Raw genomic sequence first — 19,266 nt, 5'->3', positions numbered from 1 at the left:
CCTATGCTTCCAGATGGTCGGAACTAGGAATAGTGGGTAGAAATTGCAAAATAGCGAATTTAGGCTTGATGTTAAGAATAATTTAACAGCTATTTCAAAGTAGAACGAATTGCTCTACTAGATAGTGGATTCTCCCTCATTAATAGTTTTTAAGTAAAGACTATACTTTTTTTGTTGTCTACATTTTAAGGAGAATTCTTTTTCAGGTATGTGTTGGATTAGGTAGCTATGGAGGTTCCTCCAACTTTAAAAGATGCTTTTTCTGCTAGATTACCTATTTTACATTGTCTCACCTCATCATTGTCATCATCATAGCTAGCATTTATGTAGCGCCCACTATGTATCAGGCATTGTGCTAAGACTTCATAAATATTCTCATTTTATCTTTATAATAACCCTGGAGGGAGGTGCTAACCTGACTTTAGAGTTGAGAATACAGAAAAAATGATGTAAGTGACTTGCCCAAGATAATACATCTAATAGGTATCTGAAATCACATTTGAACTCTGGTCTTCCTGACTCTAGGCCTGGAATTCATCCAGTGTGCCATCTAAATTGCATACATAGGTGCTTGAATCAACTGGTAGGCAATAAAAATCAGGGAGAACAAAGTAGAATTTAATATCTCTAGTTTTATTAATGAAGAGCAATGTTGCTGCCTGACTTGTGTTTCTTAACTAGTTATTACAATAAGTTCATAACCTTTTTCTGTCTCTGTATTGTAGGGTACTCTGGCTCAGGCAGTAAAGAAAGGAGAATGGATTTTACTGGATGAGATTAACCTGGCAGCCCCAGAAACATTAGAATGCCTGAGTGGTTTACTGGAAGGATGCTCTGGCTCACTGATTTTGATGGATCGAGGAGATACTGGTAACATTTTATTGCTAGTGCCTTTATATGTTTTCAGGTTTGCTGGTTGCTTAAGAGAATGCTTCTTATGGTCACAGATACAAGATAAAGCCTCATTCATTGAATGAATATTTATTGACTGACTCTTATGTAACCATTTTTGCTATATTCTTTGGCAAAAAAACTACCTTGGGGAATTGGTTTATATTATCTCTAAGACTATCTTCAGCCCTATATCCTATGCTTCTATGATACTTTGTTGAGGAAACATTTGATGTTTTGACACAAGATTTCGGCCCTCAAAAGGCTTGTTTTTTAGTCGAGGCAAGAGATAGACATCTGAAAAGTTAAATGTTAAAAGATGAATATTATTTTTAATTGTGATAACTATTTAGGATTCAGTGCTTTTGATATTTAATTATCGGTACTGGGTTGGAGGTGTCAAAGGTAATATTTGATTGCGTGCCTGATAAGGGATATAGATAGTATTTGCATGGTAGGTGAGAGGAACCAGAATCTCACTTCAACCAAGTTGGGCTCATCCAGGTTGTGAGTAAGGAGACCTTCAGGTAGAACTGGGAAATGCTTAGAATCAGGTGATGTTAACATAGTAACCACCATGATCCACTCTAGGCTTGTTAAAGGTTGTCATGAGAATTGATATGTGCTTCCTTTTCCCCTCTTAGAACCACTCACACGACACCCTGACTTCCGTCTATTTGCCTGCATGAATCCAGCTACTGATGTGGGGAAAAAAAACCTGCCCCAGGGAATAAGAAACAGGTAAGAAAAGTTACTTTATTGCTTGACAAGGACACAGATTTTGGGTTTTGCTGGGTTTAGATTCCAGTTTAAGACACTAGTTTTGTAACTTTGGGTAAGTTATTTAGCTTTGATGTACCTCAGTTTTCCCCATTTATAAAATGAAGGGACTTTACTGTGCTTTTCAAGGTCCTTTTTAGCCCTAAGTCTAAGATTCTGTGAAAGGCAGAATGTTGGCTACTTTGTCAGGTAAGGCCACTGGGTTTATTGCTTTTACCTAACTTTTTGTTTTTAAGGAAAAATTCATTTCTGAGTATGTATTATCACAGAAAATCATTGCAGAATTCCAGTTTTAAATTTTTGAATATTTTAATCTTTTGTAAAGTATTTGAGATTTTTGAAAGCCAGCATGTTTGTATGTATGCTGATTGTAAGTGCACACATACATTTATTTTTTAAAACCACTTGCTATTTTTTTATTTAAATGATCTTGTTTTACCCTGTTTTCAAATCTCAAAACAAATTTCAAAATTTTCAAGGTTCAAAACACAAATGAGATTAAATTTCCTTTGATTTAAGTAGATGCATATGTGCATATGTCTGTCTTTTGTTCATCATTTGAGTTCTGCTGCTGCTAATTAGTGTATGGAGATATTTATGATTAGAAAAATGGCATCATAAACCTCTTCCTTGCTCTGTGTGATTTATCTAATATTATCTTCCTTATAAAGATTGACTTACTCAAGGTAGGGCCTCGGAAAGAGAGAATAGGTAGTTTTGCTTGTTTGGTTTAAAAAAAAAAGCACAAATCAACCTTTCTTTCTTAGAATCACTACTAAATAATGGTTCTAAGGCACAAAAGTGTTAAGAGCTAGGCAGTTAAGATTAAGTGACTTGCCCAGGGTCACAGAGCTAGAAAGTGTCTAAGTCAGATTTGAAATCAAGTTCTCCCAACTGTAAGTCTGGTTCTATATCCATTGAGCAATTTAGCTGCTCCTCCTATTTGGTTTTAAAATAAGCCATGCTTTGTAAATTAGGAGTTCTTTTAATTCAGTAGTTTGTTAACAATGTACAAACTTTTTTAGTTTTCGATAAGGCATGATTTAGAGATAAATTTCAAAACATTTTATTGTTTTAGGCAACAAAAAAAAGAAAAAAGATCTGACAGAACCAAATTCCCACCAAGACTGCTGAGCAGTAATCATTAAAACAATTTGATATTGGATTAAATAGCTTAGGTTCAGACTCTGACAAATGCAGTACCTTGGTATTTGATAATGCAGAGATCCCTGTTATGCTAAGAACTCAGTATTTGACAAAAACTGTTGAGAAAACTGGAAATCAGTTTGACAGAAAGTATGTCTGGATCAGTAGTTCACATCCTATACCAAGATAAACTCTAAATGGGCTACACACCTTAGACATAAAGGGTGATATCTCAAACAAATTTGTATAACAAGGAAAAAATTGCCTTTTATTTATTAAATTTTTAAAAATTATTTTTCTTTAAAAATTTTTAAATTTTAATAAAAAATTTCTACATATGTTTCCTGAAGTTATATGATCCGTATTATCTCCCTCCATTCCTCCCTTTCCACTTCTGGTGCTGACAAGCAATTCATTCTGGGTTATGCATATATTATCACATTAAACATAGTTTTATATTATTCATTTTTAAAGTTAATAATCTTATAAAACCAAAACTCTAAATCATATACTGAGAGAAACAAGTGATAAACCGCATATTTTCATCTGCATTTCTGTTCCAACAGTTCTTTCTCTGGAGATAGATAACTTTCTTTTTCACAAGTCCTCAGAGTTGTCCTGGATCATTGTATTGCTCTTAGTAGCAAAGACTATCACATTTGATCATTTCACAATATTGCATTTAATATGTATAAGGTCTCCTACTTCTATTTTAATCTGCTCAGTTCACGTAATGCTGTCACAAATTTTAGTCATTTTGTAATAGACTTAATCTTTAAAACCACAACCCCAAATCATACACCCATATAACCAAGTGATAAATCAAATGTTTTTCTTCTGCATTTCCACTGCATTTTTACTCCCACAGTACTTTCTCTGGATGTGGATAGCATTCTTTCTCATAAGTCCCTCAGGGTTGTCATTGCATTGCTAATAGTAGCAAAGTCTGTTGTATTTGATCATTCGACAGTGTTTCAGTTTCTGTCTACAATGTTCTCCTGGTTCTGCTAATTTCATTCCACATCAGTTCATGGGGGTCTTCTCAGTTTTTATAGAAATCAAGCAGTTTATCATTCCTTATAGCACAATAATAATAGGCTTTGGCCTAGTCAGATTTTAAAAGGAAGTATAGCTTCAACCCAGACTTTATGTAATATGTTTTCTAAGTAAAGAAATTAATGAAAACTATTTTTTCCTTTGAAAAACGAGTAATTGTTTCTCTTTTAGTGTTATGAGGAATATCAACCTAATATTGATTTTGTATTGATTGGTATTAGACAAGACAGTGGGGAAACACCCTCTACATTCATGGATAGATTACTAGAATTGGAAGAGAGATATTTGGCACTTGACATCTCCGAAGGCAGGGATATAAAGCAACTAAAGAGACAATTTGTTAAAAGGTCATTTAAAGTTGTAAGGAACTATTTTCAGCAGCAGTGTCTACACTGGTATGAAATGCCACTGGATGCATTACGAAGGGTTGCAACTTATATCTTTAATGGTGATAAAAATAAGCATGAAGAGGCAAATAATGACATAATAGAGGAACTGAGGCAGGAAATTAAAGATCTAACGTTTAAGCTTAGTAGCAAATAAGAGAAGCATGACAAGGTAGTGGCTTTATTGAGGGAAGGCAACCAAGGCCATCTAATGGTCCACAAAGGAATTTTAACAACAAAGGTCCCAGTTGCTACTTCTGTGGAAGGTATGGACATCTTGTAAGAGATTATAGATCCTGGGGACAGATGTATAGACAGAATGGAGGTTTCTTCCCAAATCTTTTTAGGAATAGTGGCAATTATTATAGGGATAACCAATTTTACAACCAAAACAGAGGGAATACTGGATCAGAAGATTGTAGGTTCAACCTCCTACCTGGCTTGCCACTTGTTATGAGGAATATCAACCTAGTATTGATTTTGTATTGGTTGGTATTGGATTTTATTGGTAGGTTATCTGATTAGAATTGTTGACTGTTAGAATAATGGCTAGACTTGCAGTTGATAAAAGCCAACTGGTGACTGATATACATATATATATATATATATATAAACCCAATTTATTTAAAGTATAAGACTAAAGGGAAAGGAAATGAAGGATTAAAAGGAAAGTATGAAATATATTCTTATATTATATATTCCCTAAATATAACAACTAACTGAATCCCTAACCCCAAAACTAAAACTCTGTGAGGAGTCGCTTCTGCCTGAAAACAGGCCTTCTCTAACCTACTTAATTTATCTAAAATATATTTCCTGCCTATATACTCTAAGCTAACTATAAAACCTTATATTATGTCTTCAAAGTTTAGTTAAGATTTCTCTATCTCTCTCCGTCTACAAAACTCCAACTGTGTCAAGAAAAAACAGTCACTGCAGGTTCACAGACTTGAGTTTCACTCTGCCTTGAATCTTCTTCAGTAATTTTTAGCCACCAGATATTACTCCTAACCAGTTATATCCACAGTCCTCCAAGAATAGAGAGAGAAAAACACCAACCAATCACTCTTGAGCTTCAAACCCAAAAGTGTGTTCATTATATTCTAACTCCTCACCTAAGGCACTTCTGGGACTTCTGCCCCTCTGACCTCCAAAACATTCCATAGAAATCTTAAAGTACCCTCCAGAAATCTCAGCTTACTTGATACAACCTACATCTGACTGCATTCTATCCTTAATTAGGCAACTTTCTTAATTATCTCTTACATTAGTAGCAAATAGTTTTTATAAAAAAAACCCAGAATTTTAGAAAGTTCTTTCTCATTGGGAAATCAACATGCTTCATTCTAGGTAAATGATAATCTTTAATTTGTTTTTAGGCTGACTGAACTTTATGTGGAAGAATTGGAGAGTAAAGAAGATTTACAAATTCTTATTGTGGATTATCTGAAAGGATTGAATGTAAACAAAAACATTGTTCAAGGAATTATCAAGTAGGTTCTACTGTGGCTAGAAATACTTTTTCCTAAGAAAATTGCATGCTCATTATACAATACTTTTGACTTGGTCACAGAAAATTATTGCCTGTTCATGTGTATGCATAGACAATAGGTATATACTTATGGTTTGGGTCTAGAGCTTTCTTAATATATTCTGGTCTTTTTGTTTACATTTTGACTAATAGGATTTGTTAAGTTAGGGAGGCTTATTTTATTTTAGAAAAATTGACTTGAGGGTATTTTCAAAGGACAGAGTAATTGTGCTGTCAGTGTTTTAAATTCCTCCCCCCCCCCCCCAACAAACTTTGAGCTTATTTGTGTGTTTGTGTGTGTGTGTATGCACATATCAATGTAAGCTTTCTCTGATTCCCCCAGTTATTAGTTCTCACTGAATAGACTTATTTGCATTTTTTTTTTCCCTTTTGGAATATATGCTTCTGGAGGGCAGAGTTTTTTTTTTTTAATAATTTTTATCTAGCATTTATTACCTTGCATGGTGCCTTAAAAAAAACTTTTTTTTTAAAGCCTTACCTTCCATCTTGGAATCAATACTGTGTATTGGTAGAATTGGTAGAATTGAATTTAAAAAATCTTACTTGTTTAAATCCTTCTTTATAGCTTCTACATAGCTGTGCGAAAGGAGTCTATGAACAAATTGGTGGATGGAACAGGCCATAGACCTCATTATAGCCTTCGAACCCTCTGCAGGGCCCTGAGATTTGCAGCTTCCAATCCTTGTCACAACATCCAGCGTTCCCTCTATGAGGTAGGTGCCTTTTTTCTTCTGCCTGTCTTTGTGGAAGGGAACTAGTTTTGAAAATCATGTAGGGAGTTAAATAGGAGGAGTTTTTCTTCCTACTGTTTTTTTTTTTAATCCTTCTTTTTTTGTTTTAGAAGTGATTCTGTGTACTGATTCCAAGGCAGAAGAGACATTAGGGCTAGGCAATGGGAGATAGCTAGGAAGTGTCTGAGGACAGATTTGAAAAGTATTTCTTTTCTTAAAATCGTGAGCTAAATAATGCCAAACACTAGTCACCTAAAAATAATATCAACACCATTCTTAAAGTCCAAACTAATTATGTCTTTTTAAAAAATAACGTGTCTTCAAAATTTAAGAAAATATTATCTTATTTGCTTGAGTTTCTTTAAATTTTCATCTGCACATTATTGGATTTTATTGGTTATCTTTTACATAATAATGCTTGTGTATTCTGATTCTTTGCCCTGGATTGTAAGAGTTGTTTCTAGAGAGAAGAATATCTTTTTTGTAATTTACCTATATTTTTCCATTTAGCTGGTTTCCTAGAATGCCCCTGATATAAGAAACCAACTGTAAATTCCCTCTTGGCCATTTTCTATCACTTAACCACATTTTAAAAATGTTTATGTAGAAGTAGTATGAGCTTTGTATCTTGAGTAGAGAATCAGAATTTTATGTGGTTAGTCATTGATTCATTTCGACTCTTACTTTCTTGTTTAATCAAGGCCTTTCTTTTGTTTCTCCTCTATACAAGGGCAGAAATGGACTGCAGACCTGATAATAAGTATTATTGTAACGTTCTTTCCTGATCTGAAAAAGTGGTCCTCAGTTTCGTAGCCTTTGGGATAATCAAAATCTCTTGAGGATGTTATCTAAAATAAATGAGTGGAAGTTTACAAAAATAGGAAATTAAAGAAGTACAAAATGTAACTAAATCAAAGAACAGATGAAACAATAAACATCTTTGATGGCAAGATTACTCAAGGAAGCTAAACATGCAATCTGATTGTTCTGCTTGCCTTTGGGAACAGTCAGTTTTTCAGGTTAACAATTCCTAGTCTTGTCATATCCTTAAAAAAAAATACCCTCATCTTCTGTTTTAGAGTTAATATCAATTATTAGTTCCAAGAGTTAAGAGGAGTAAGGGTTAGGCAATGGGAGTTAAGTGATTTGACCAGCGTCACATGTCTAGGAAGTGTCTTAGGCCAGATCTGAAACCAGAAACTCCTTTCTCTAGGCTTGGCTCTCCATCCACTGAGCAACCTTGTTTAACTGGCCATAGCCTTTTGCAGTAATGCCAAATTTCAAAGCAGTAAAGTTTGAATTTGCCTTTGAATTTTGATTGCTTGTTACTGGAACATAACTGATCTGAAGTTGCAAAATAATTATTAGTATTTTATAATAGTATTTTCAAAGTCAAAATAGTTCTTTTTCTTTTTTTTTAAAAGGGCTTTTGCTTGGGTTTCCTTACACAACTTGACAGGGCATCTCACCCTGTAGTTCAAAAACTCATTTGCCAACATGTTATATCCAGCAATATCAAAACTCTCCTAAAACAGGTATGTTCATTTTGGCTATTGAATATTATTAAAGAAGTTTTTATTACCAAAGTTTTATTAGTTTAAGGTGGATGAGGTAGACAAATGAAAGACTACGTTAAAACCTAGAATTTTGTCAACCATTTAGCTTTCATTCCTTGATGATTCTACTATATGTCATGGATTGTGTTATTTGTAAGAATCTCTATTGAATGTAGGATTGAGAGCTGATGACTAAAACTTGGGTATTATAAAAGAACTGACAGCCTGTCTTGTGGTATGCTCTTTAAGGATAGAAGTAGTGTTTTGTTTTCTAAATTTTGGATCTAAATCTTCTTCACACCTACATCCTATACTCCTCTCAGTCCTCAGTCTATTTCAGTGATTTTTACATTATTAGATGGAGGAAGGAAAGGAATCAGTGACTCTAAGGGGTATATTTAGGGGTTTTTGACTAATATATTATCCTTATGGTCGCCAGGGATTAATTCAAATCCCAATAAAAATACTCAAGTCAGTTTGGTAATTTTATGGTGGTTTAATTAATATAGAAGGAAGGAATTCAGAAGAAGAGAGAGGGAAAAGGGTATAAGATTTCTCAGACCTAGCCTGAACCAAGGGGAGTTCAGAGACCTTCCTAGGTCTCTAGGGTCTCCTAGGAGGATGGTGTTTTTAAGAAAGATAAAGGAAAAAAAACGAATCAGTCTAAACTCTGAGAGAACTCAGGGAAGATGCCTCACCTGACCCATGATAATTGAGCTTCTCCCAGTCATCCCACTAAGCACACTCACAGCCAAACCCAAACAATAGCTGTAGCCATGCCAAGATGCCTCTGCTGCACAATGAGAGCCTGAGCCACCTCTCTGTGAAAAAAGAGCCTGGAGAGAGGAAGTGCCACGAATATATAGACTTTTTAAAAATCACTTCCTGTGTTTCACATGTACCAATGGTAGCTTAAGCTTGACTTAGGACAGCCTGGGGGTGGTCTGTCAGTTGTTTCTGATTTGTCACTTGATAGCATATTTAAGTAGGCTATCATAGGCTATCCTCCTCAACACTTAATCCATAAGTAGGGTGTAGACATTCCTGTTTTGTTAGGATTTTAAAGATTTAATCAGGGTGGAGAAAAATAAAAAATTCACATAATGAGATTTCATTGGTACAGAAAACTTCTTTCAATGAGGTTCTCCTCTTAACTGTGCAGATTGGCATCTACTCCCAATTGATAGGCTTAGAACCTTACCTGGGAAGCTGTGATTTACCTGAGGCCACATAACTAGTATGTGTCAGAGGAGGTTCTTGGATTCAATTCTTCTTGAGTGAAATTGATTATCTTTACTTCTCCATGTGGTTGACTTTGCACATCATTGATATTCAGTGCAAATTCACTAAATTGAATGACTTGTTAATGAATATTGTAGCTATTAGCACTTAGAGTCTTTGTCAGTTAGAAAGGACTGTTATTCTCTTAATTAAGGTTATTATGATTTATTCTCTCAATTATTGATGAAATTTCATTAAAAAACCCCATTTTATGTAAGGTATGTCAATATTCATTATGGTTTGTGATGGTTAACTAAAAGGCTATTCTTTACCTTTGGTCACTTTTCTTGGATGTTGAATTGAACTAAAGAAGTTAGCCTGGTTCAAGGGATGTGAGCTGACTTTGGACTCTGCAGCTGTCGGCTGGGGCACCCTGGGCAGTTAATGAATGTCACCTTTCCCAAACTTGGTTGCACAGTATTGATAGACCGAATTCCTTATTGGTCTAAAATATAAGGAGTGCTGTAGTCAACAGTTCCTGGGCCTGGAATCTTGAGTATCTGAGCATAAATGCTTTCAGTGAGGGCCTTTCAATCTTGGTAACCTTTTTTCTGAGTATGCCCTGATTAGTCTCCTAAAATCTAATATCTTATGTCCAGCAATGTGCTGAAGCTATCTGGAATCTGAGCTGATTGTTAGGTTTTATCATTGACAAACACATACTCTACAGTAAATATTAAGTACCTACCTATGTCTTAGTTGTTGTTTATTTGTTACAGTTTTTTCTCTTCATGACTCCACTTGGAATTTTCTTGGTAAAGATACTAAAAGTGGTTTGCTGTTTCCTTCTCTGGCTCATTTACAGATGAGGAAACAGGCAAACCAGGAGTAAGTAGCTATTGAGTATCTAAGGACATTTTCAAACTTGGAAAGATGAGCCTTCCTGACTCTAGACCTGGTACTGTCTCCATTGTATCACCTAGCTGCTGTAACCTCAAAAATGTGGGTTTCAAGACTTTGAATTGCCAAAAACTGTAAAGATAATTTTTAGTGTCTTGATTTAAATAAAAAATAAGTGGTCACCATTGGAAAATTCCCAAATATGAAATACCCAAGTCAGCTGGGTTTTATGGAGATTTTAATTAATACAAATCAAGGAATTAAGGAACAGGAAAGAGACAGAGTAAGAAGAAATAGTAGGAAAAGGCTAGGGCCTAGGCCTTTTCTCTTTAAGAGAGAAACTAAGTCAGTCTTTAATCACTCACCACAAGATCTTTCCAAGCAAAACTCTAGTGTTCAGAGACCCAGCAGCCTCCTCTTGACTCCTGACCTCCAATTCAGCTTCTGGTTCAGACAGCTCCTTTTAAAGAGAAATTTCTCTTGTGTTACCTCCCTTAAGTTTTCAGGTCTACCTATCACAGTAGACCTAGGGCAGCCCATTCTTAGTTTTTAGTTCTCACTTTCTCTGGGTAGATTATATCTTCTGAGTACTTCACACCTCTTTGTTAAGCTTGCCCCTTGTAAGTTGCCTGACCTTTTAGTGATTAATTTGACTTTCATAGGTACTTAGACCCTTTTGTATTAGATCTAAAAATAGACCTAGCTTAATGTTTTGGCCTCACTATAAGTATGAGTTAAGTACCTTCATTGTTCACTAAGGAGTTTTACAACTTTATCTTCCCTTAAAGTATGCCTAAGTATGGGTGGAGTAATTTTAAAGTTCCCAATATATTCTTGATGAAGTACCTCCATTGTTTAAATGGGGAATAATCTTAACCATAACCTTAAGATAATGTTCCAAGGTAGAGTCTGAGAAATTTTAAGATTCACACTGCCCACACACCTGTTTTGTGCCAGATACTGTGCAGGGGATACAAAAAGACAAGCCCTGAAGAAGGTGAAAATCTAATAGGCATGTGGAGGGACTTGATTTAGTGGAATATGGAATTTAAAACAAAAGGAGCTATTGATGGCAGGTGAAGAGATGGTTACGGTTTTTAGGCTTCTCTACAAAGGGAGGCTCTAGAAAGTTTTTTGTTCTGCACTCCTGTTTTCCAAACAAAGAAGTCAGCTGAGGGAACTGATGGGATGTGAGTAGCAAAATTCAAGAAATTTTGAAAATGATGATAAGTTTATTTTAGGAGAGAGAGGTAGGGGTGGCATGATAAAGATGATGTTAAGAGTTGAATCCAGGTAGAATAGTTAATGGCAAATGTTGATTGCTGAGACTTAAGGAAGTGATAGAGAAAATGGTAGTAATGCAAATTAAATTTGAAAGTATGTCATTCATATATTTTCTTTCTGAGAAGATCCAGTTGTTAGGAATTTATTGGAACATCCCTTCCTGTTAGGAGTATTAGAATATTTTTCTGGGAGTATGTCTTAATGCCCCTCAGAATTTTTGAGATTCAGATCATGATTCCAAATTTTCTCTTTTATTATATTATTATATTATATCATTAGTATATGATATAAGATACTGGTTTATAATAATTGAATATTTTGGGAAAGTTTTGTTAGGGAAGAGAGAAAAAACCAATAAAATAATATCTTGTGAAACTTGTGGGTGAAATTTATTCCTAAAAAGTTAAAATTTAATGTTTGAACTCTTATATGCTATAAGTTTATTTCAAGGCTGTTTGGCTAGTGCATTTCACTATTGAAAATACCAGAAGAAACTGACTTTCTAGAGATCTTCTCTCCCCCCCCCCCCCCATTGTCTTTATCTTTAATAAAAAGTAGGAATGGGTTTCTGATCATGTGTTATTTTTGTAATGTATGTATTCCAGCCCATTCCAGAACCCAAGGGAGGTCGGCTTATACAGATTGAAGGATACTGGATTTCAGTGGGAGATAAGGAACCCACAATAGATGAAACATACATACTCACTCCTTCTGTTAAACTTAACTTGAGAGATATCGTCAGAGTCGTTTCTGCAGGGTATGGTTTTTTTCTCCTTTTCCATATGCTGCTTCTTGTGCTCTTATTTGTAATAACTAGGCTTTTCCCATTGTTCCATGCTTTCTCCTCACCACTTCTTTTCCTTTTCCTCTTCTTCCCTTCATCTTTATCCTTTAATGTCTTAGTGACTTTTATCTTTTTTGAATACAGTTTAGAATGCTAATTTTTAAAAAAGGTTTGAGATGAATTTTCACCCAAGATGAAGCTCAGCTCTGTAACATGTCATAGAAACAGAATAAAATAGTCTAAATTAAGCTTTTTGCCCTAAAACCAAAGCTATATGGAAGGAGTACTGGCATTTTCATTAGCATATTTTCAGTGAATGAATATTAACATTTTTCTGGCAACACACTCAACCCACCATGTCTCCCTGTAGTCAATTTCCTTAGCCCCATTATCTTTGGCATTTGTGCTTGAATCTGGTCATCATAAAAAAGACAAAGCCCTCTGTATCTTTTTGGTTGTCACCTGATGCAAATTGCAGTGTAGCTGTCAGCATCTCTAAGCTGTGAATGTCTTTGCTATGTATTATGCTTCAGAATAATTCCCATTTTATTACCTACCATGAGACAATTTGTCTAAGAAATAAAGGCATGTTTAGTTCATTCATACAAACATTCACTTATTCAGCAACTCCTTAATTCTGGTAAAGGTCTTAAATTCCCAAGGTTTAGAGGCTACTTAAGTTACCTTTCTTAGCATAAAGGTTATCAGTTAGTAAATGTGTTCTCTCCTCACTTCCCAATTGTATGCTTATTTCTCCTTTAAATAAATAAAGTAATTCTGTTTTATTTTTTGTATTTCAATGATTCATCTTTTAAAGAACCTATCCAGTGCTGATTCAGGGAGAAACATCTGTGGGTAAAACTAGCCTAATTCGCTGGCTTGCTGCAGCTAGTGGGAATCACTGTGTACGGATTAACAACCATGAACATACAGATATTCAAGAGTATATTGGTTGCTACACATCAGATGCCTCTGGGAAGCTGGTATTTAAAGAAGGTAGGTTGATAGTCTACCTAATGTGTTTAGGTCTTCAGTTATATGATTCAGTAATACCCTTAACTTCCTGAACCCAAGCAATGGTGATGTGATAATAACAAGACAAAAGTCCTGTTAAAGTACCTCTCCCTGAATTTTAAGAGGATCTAGGAGACCTAAGAGCTACCCTTTCTCTAATTAAGTAAGCAATTATTATGTAGCCTCCTTATGCCAGGCTTTAGAGATATAATTAAAAAACAAAAGAGTCTTGCCCTCAAGGTGTGTATATCCCATTGACCCCATTAACCATTGTTGTAGTATGTGTATATGCCTTTGGATTATGCCAATGCAACTAGACAACTTAAATTAAAAAAATATTGTGCTTAGTCCTCTTATTCCCAGAAGTAAGAGGAAGAAGGAGAGAAATTTCATAAAGTGGAATAATTTAAATAGATTAACATGACAAGCCTAAGAAATGTTGCAGATGAAGCATTTTTTATACAGAGTTCAGTCCAATGAAAGAAAAAGAAGAGACTGTTCTATTGGCAAAACAAAATCTGTTTGTCAAATGATTGTACTGTCTCTTTATAATATAGCTGCCATTAAGGAAAGCTTAATTTTGAAATTGTCAATGTTGCAAATTAGTAATCATCTATAATTTTTTTTGGTAACTTATTTTATGTTGAAATAATGAGAAGAATCTTATAAAAAACATCTATGTTCTCATCTTTTTTCTTCCAAGGTGTTCTTATTGATGCTATGAGAAAAGGCTATTGGATTATTTTAGATGAATTGAATTTGGCTCCTACAGATGTGCTGGAGGCATTGAACAGGCTTCTGGATGATAACCGGGAATTGCACATAACAGAGACTCAAGAGGTTGTCAAAGCACATCCTCGCTTCATCCTTTTTGCAACCCAAAATCCCCCTGGCCTCTATGGGGGCCGAAAGGTTTGTAAAACTCATCCTTTGTGATTTCTGATAATGATTTAATTCTATGGTTCTTTTCTTTCTGGTTTGAATTGTTTCTTTTTTAATGCAAAAAATCTGAGGTTTTTTCCCCTTTTATCCTTCATCTCCTTGTCATGATTGGGCTGTTGCTTAAAAGATTAAGTAACCAAAAGTTAACTTTTTATTTTTTTTATGCTTATGTGTATCTTCTAGGTGCTCTCCCGAGCCTTCCGAAATCGTTTTGTGGAGTTGCATTTTGATGAGTTGCCTAGCACTGAGCTGGAAACAATATTGCATAAACGCTGTAGTTTGCCACCTTCTTATTGCAATAAATTGGTTAAGGTCATGCAGGACCTACAGGTATTGAACCTAATTTTTTTTGAAAGTTAATTTTTAGGGGTAGCCAAGTAGATAGATAGCCAGGCTCATAGTAGGGACCTGGGTTCAAATTTGTCCTTAGACATTTTCTAGCTATATGATCCTGGGCAAGCCAGTTAATCCCATTTGACTAGCCTTTGTCCTTCTGTTTTATTTATTTTTTCCCTTTTTTATTGTTTTATCTTTATTTTATTCCAGTAGCAGATTTATACATAAATTTTCCAAAGTTTCATGATTCATGTTGTCTCTTTCCCTTTTTCCTTCTCCCCTCCTAGAATTGACAAGCTATTCAACTAAGTTATACATGTATTATTCAAAACATTTCCATGCTATTATTTATCCTTGTCTTTTAGAATTGTTACGAGCACAGAAAGTAAGGGTTAAAAATAAGTAAGGAACTATAGCTTATTTTCATGCCATAGTCCTCTCCCACCATTAGGGGAATCATTTAATTTCTCTGAGCCTCAGTTTTATCATATTTAAAATGAAAGTATTAGACTAGATGACCTCTAAGGTATTCATGTGCCTTAAAATCTGTGATCCATTGAAATTTGAAACATTTGTTTCCCATAATTTCCCACTTCTCAATTGAGAGCAGGAAAATTATTTTCAATACCCTGGAAAGTTTGTTTTGGAAATCTGCCTCAGACTTGCCCAAGTTTCACATCAGAATGTATTTCATACTGGTCAAAAGGAAAAATATGTTAGATGAGCCAATAAGCATTTGCCAAGTGTTTACTATGTGCCAGGTATTGTGCTAAGTGGCTGGTATATAGATACAATAAAAAAAATAGTCCTTGTCTTGAGTAGGCCCCATTTTAATGTTTATGTTTTATAAAAGGGAGGAGGAGAAGGAGAGGAATAACTGAGGGGAACATGGAATTAAAGTCTGGAACATCAGAAGTACAGCTAGGAAGGTTGGACCCTCTCTCCAAAATGAAAGAAGCTCTAGCAGAAAATAATTTGTCCTGATCTGGATCTGGATCTGTTTGGATCTGGCTTAGCAGCCGTCCATTCCATATTGTAAAGGCTGAAGGAATTAATGGATATTTCAGGGAGAGGAGACTGTAGGAGCTGAGGGAGGTTTGTGACAAGGAAATCACTTTAAAAGACTGATATATATTAATTTAAGGTCACCAAGGAATTCAGCTATGTAATTCCTAAATGAAAACTCAAGTCAGCAGTCAACCTTTTATGGAGTTTTTAATTACAAACAGGAGGAAGAAAGGTATGAGAGAGAGAGAGAAACAGTCTCAGGGGTCTCCACCTCCAGCCTCCTTCAGTGCAAGCCTTCTCAGAGTGCCACCTCTCAGAGCAAAACCTCTCCAACCACCCCTCAGTACCCAGACCCCTCTCTCTTTAAGGAAACCATCTCAGTTCCCTCCCCTCAGTTCTCACATCTACCAATCACTGTCCATGTCTTCCCTGTGCCAATAGTGGCTCTAGCTTAACCCAGGACCGCCCAGAGGTCTTTTTCCTTTGCACATGTCTGTTGTAGGTCATATTCTCAAATAATTAAATCTTGATCTATGCTGCAGCCCTTCCTAAATCCTGTTAGACTGAGTAGGGTGGAGATTGTATGTTCCAAGACCTGGTTCTGTCATTCCAAGTATCTATTGTATCAATTCTAAAATCAATCATGACTCAAAGAACTTCCTGTTCTATGCTTAAGCATAGGTCAAAGCCCTTTCCATTGTTTAGCAAAAGGTTTCTGTCCTAAAGTAATCTTAAGTAGGGAGGAGAAGGACCCTCCCATGCTAAGGGTTCACATTCCAATAGAGTTCTTAGTATCAGTAGGAAATTTTTTCCAGTATGAGATTTCCCAATGGGGAAATTTCCAACATTCATAAGTCTAAGAAATTTTAAGGTTTACAGGTTCTAGGGTAAGACTGCTGCTGAGTATTGTTTGGAAGGCAGAAGCACTTTTAGGAGGGCAATGAAGTTTGTTAATTTCTCTGGAGTTCTAACTTGCTTTTAAAAATCTGTGTACTGAAGTATTCTAGGTACTTTAAAATTCCTTGCTTTTTACGTTTTTGTGTACTTTTGTACACATTAAAAAAATTCACAATAAAGTATCCCTTCAGAAATCTTTCTGATAATTGTCATTGTGATTGTGTACTTCCTATTCTTGTTTGATTAGCCTCTGATTTTAAGGATGTGGTTTGTAAATATTAAAAAATGAAGAAACATTTTTTTGATTTGTCATTCAGTCTGGGTGGGATGAATTTTTTGTGAAAAATTTTGGGGAATATTATTTGTTCATCTGTAAAGTTATATGTGTGTAAATCTGTGAATCTTCTTTTTAATACTTTTCTTTATTTGTTCACTTTCTATAGTCCTATCGTAGAGGTTCTTCTCTTTTTGCTGGAAAGCAAGGCTTCATTACTCTTCGGGATCTTTTCCGATGGGCTGAACGGTACAGATCAGTTGCACAGACAGAGAAGGAGTATGACTGGCTTCAGCATTTAGCAAATGATGGTATGCTTTTTTTGTTGTTGTTGTTGTTGTCTTTTACATCTTGCAAAGTTGGGTAGATATTAGGTTTTCTTTTTCTTTTTTTTTTCATTTTTTTAGATTTTTATAAAATAACACAATACATAAATAGAATCAATTTACCTTCCTTAGTAACTTCTCACATTAATTTAAATGCATAGTATATAATAATGATTTTTCAGTAACTCCCTCATAAGAATTTATTCTTTATTCATTTTCATTCACTTTTCTTCTTGCATAATCATAGTAGTTATTGTACATATAATTTTTCGGGTTCTTCTTTCTCAGTATTTTGTAATTGTCCTTTCAGATCTGTTGTTATCCTTCATCCTTGTTGGTGTCAATTGCATTATAGCATGTCATTCCATTAATATTGATGCTATGTTTTGGATTAAATCAGTAATACTTTACATTTTGAAAAAGTCATGACGATCTACATATAAATTTTACTGCAATCCTAAGTGATTCACCAGGGTCCCACAATTTTTAACTTATTTTCCCTTATTGGTAAAAGGAAGGGAGTGGACTTGGCTTCTAGCTCATCTCTTATGCTGTGATTCTTGAAGCTTGAGTAGAAAGTGCAAAGTTAGGAGAATAAAGCTAGCGAGGTCATGCTAACATTTCCTCTGGTTTTATTTCTAGGTTTTATGCTTTTGGCAGGCCGAGTTAGGAAGCAAGAGGAAGTAAATGTTATACAAGAAGTGCTGGGCAAACATTTCAAAAAGAAGTGTTGTCCTCAGTCCCTTTTCTCAGAAGACAGTGTCCAAAAATTATTGGGTAAGTTGAGAGGTAACACTCGTGAACGTGTCTTGAGTTGTCAAGACAGAAAAATTGCATTAAATTATTCTTTCTGATTTTCTAGGCAAATTTTCTGCTCAGTTATCCACATTCAAGTCCACATTCAGTCACATAGTGTGGACTGAAGATATGCGGAGACTGGCTATTCTTGCAGGAAGGGCATTAGAGTTTGGAGAACCCATCCTACTGGTGGGAGATACTGGGTGAGTCTATGATTCTTTGAAAACAGTTATTACAGGGCTTGAGGTTATAATGGTATGTTATTGGATTACCTCTGTGATTTTAGCTTCTCAGAAAGAATTTATTGGAAATTATCTTTTGTAGATTTTTTGAGGGACAGTATAAATGATGGATAGAGGGCTAGAATTGAATCCAGAAGATCTAGGATCCTGGATTCCAGACCTTTCTTTGACATATACTGGCTTTTTAATCTTGAGCCAAGTCACTTAGTTTCTGAAGCTCTAGGACACCCTCTAAGACTTCCCAGTTGTAGGAAAGTTAACCTTCTGCATTGGTAGAGAGTGTTTCTTTACCCATACCAATAAAATTATAGGTCTATGTCTACTATGGCACCTCTCTCCCTTCTCCATTTTTTTTTTAAATGATCAAGTAAATTTCCTGCTACTTTTGTTTACATTCTTTCTCCTTGCCATTCTTTTTTTTTTAAGTTTTGAAAATTACAGGTTGAATTTATTCTACTTAAAAAGACAAAAGAATTTTACATTACAAAGATTTACCGTTTCAAGAACAAGCTTTTTCTGTCACACTGTGTTCATGGAAATCTGTATTTAATTTGGTTTTTGTTGAGTTCAGAATAATTTTTTTAAATTTGAAATATGTATTTTGATGTTCTTTTCTTTTAATTTTTTTTAGTCAATTTAGAACATTATTCCTTGGTTACAAGAATCATATTCTTTCCCTCCTTCCCCTCCTCTCCCCATCCCTTCTCCTAGTCAATGTGCACTTCCCATTCTTTTATGAAAAGCAAAATCTACTTTTGATATAATTGACTAAGGAATTGATTTTTTAATTATTTAGTTCATTGGTTTCTTATGAGTTCTTTTTTTTTTAATCATAAGATACATGGTAAGAATATAGGGAAGTCACAAAAACTTTGCCGTATTTTCCTTCAAGTTTTTAGGTTAATGAGTTCCCTTCCTACCCCCCACCCACCCCTTTAGAAGTCAGTAAGAGAAGTAGAAAAAATATAGTTTATGAAAAAGACTGTCATAAGGAAAGGGGAAAAAAAGACCATCATAGCAATGGAACTTAGGCAGAAGCATCTTATCTTGTGCTTTAATGAAGTTTCTCCCTGATGCTTATTTCATAATGGCCAGTTAGTGAGTTTTATATTAAGGAATCTTTTTCAGACTGAGGTGTTAGT

General features: G+C 35.0%; 1 protein-coding gene across 2 annotated transcripts in view; it reads left to right on the top strand.

Moving 5' to 3' along the window:
* Positions 1 to 19,266, top strand: part of MDN1 (midasin AAA ATPase 1) — a 214,461-nt gene that overhangs the window by 73,284 nt on the left and 121,911 nt on the right. For both annotated transcript variants that reach the window (XM_007484319.3, XM_007484318.3), the window contains exons 18-29: positions 726 to 870; positions 1,536 to 1,632; positions 5,639 to 5,752; positions 6,377 to 6,524; positions 7,967 to 8,077; positions 12,109 to 12,260; positions 13,105 to 13,283; positions 14,005 to 14,213; positions 14,427 to 14,573; positions 16,928 to 17,069; positions 17,727 to 17,861; positions 17,947 to 18,085. In XM_007484319.3, the coding sequence (XP_007484381.2) occupies positions 726 to 870; positions 1,536 to 1,632; positions 5,639 to 5,752; positions 6,377 to 6,524; positions 7,967 to 8,077; positions 12,109 to 12,260; positions 13,105 to 13,283; positions 14,005 to 14,213; positions 14,427 to 14,573; positions 16,928 to 17,069; positions 17,727 to 17,861; positions 17,947 to 18,085 (1,718 nt within the window). The remainder of the gene's footprint in view (positions 1 to 725; positions 871 to 1,535; positions 1,633 to 5,638; positions 5,753 to 6,376; positions 6,525 to 7,966; positions 8,078 to 12,108; positions 12,261 to 13,104; positions 13,284 to 14,004; positions 14,214 to 14,426; positions 14,574 to 16,927; positions 17,070 to 17,726; positions 17,862 to 17,946; positions 18,086 to 19,266) is intronic.

The sequence above is a fragment of the Monodelphis domestica genome, chromosome 2 (genome assembly GCF_027887165.1).
Source record: "Monodelphis domestica isolate mMonDom1 chromosome 2, mMonDom1.pri, whole genome shotgun sequence".
Taxonomy (NCBI): Eukaryota; Metazoa; Chordata; class Mammalia; order Didelphimorphia; family Didelphidae; genus Monodelphis; species Monodelphis domestica.
Note: the sequence above shows the minus strand (reverse complement) of the source record. Positions and strands in the feature narration are given on the sequence as shown.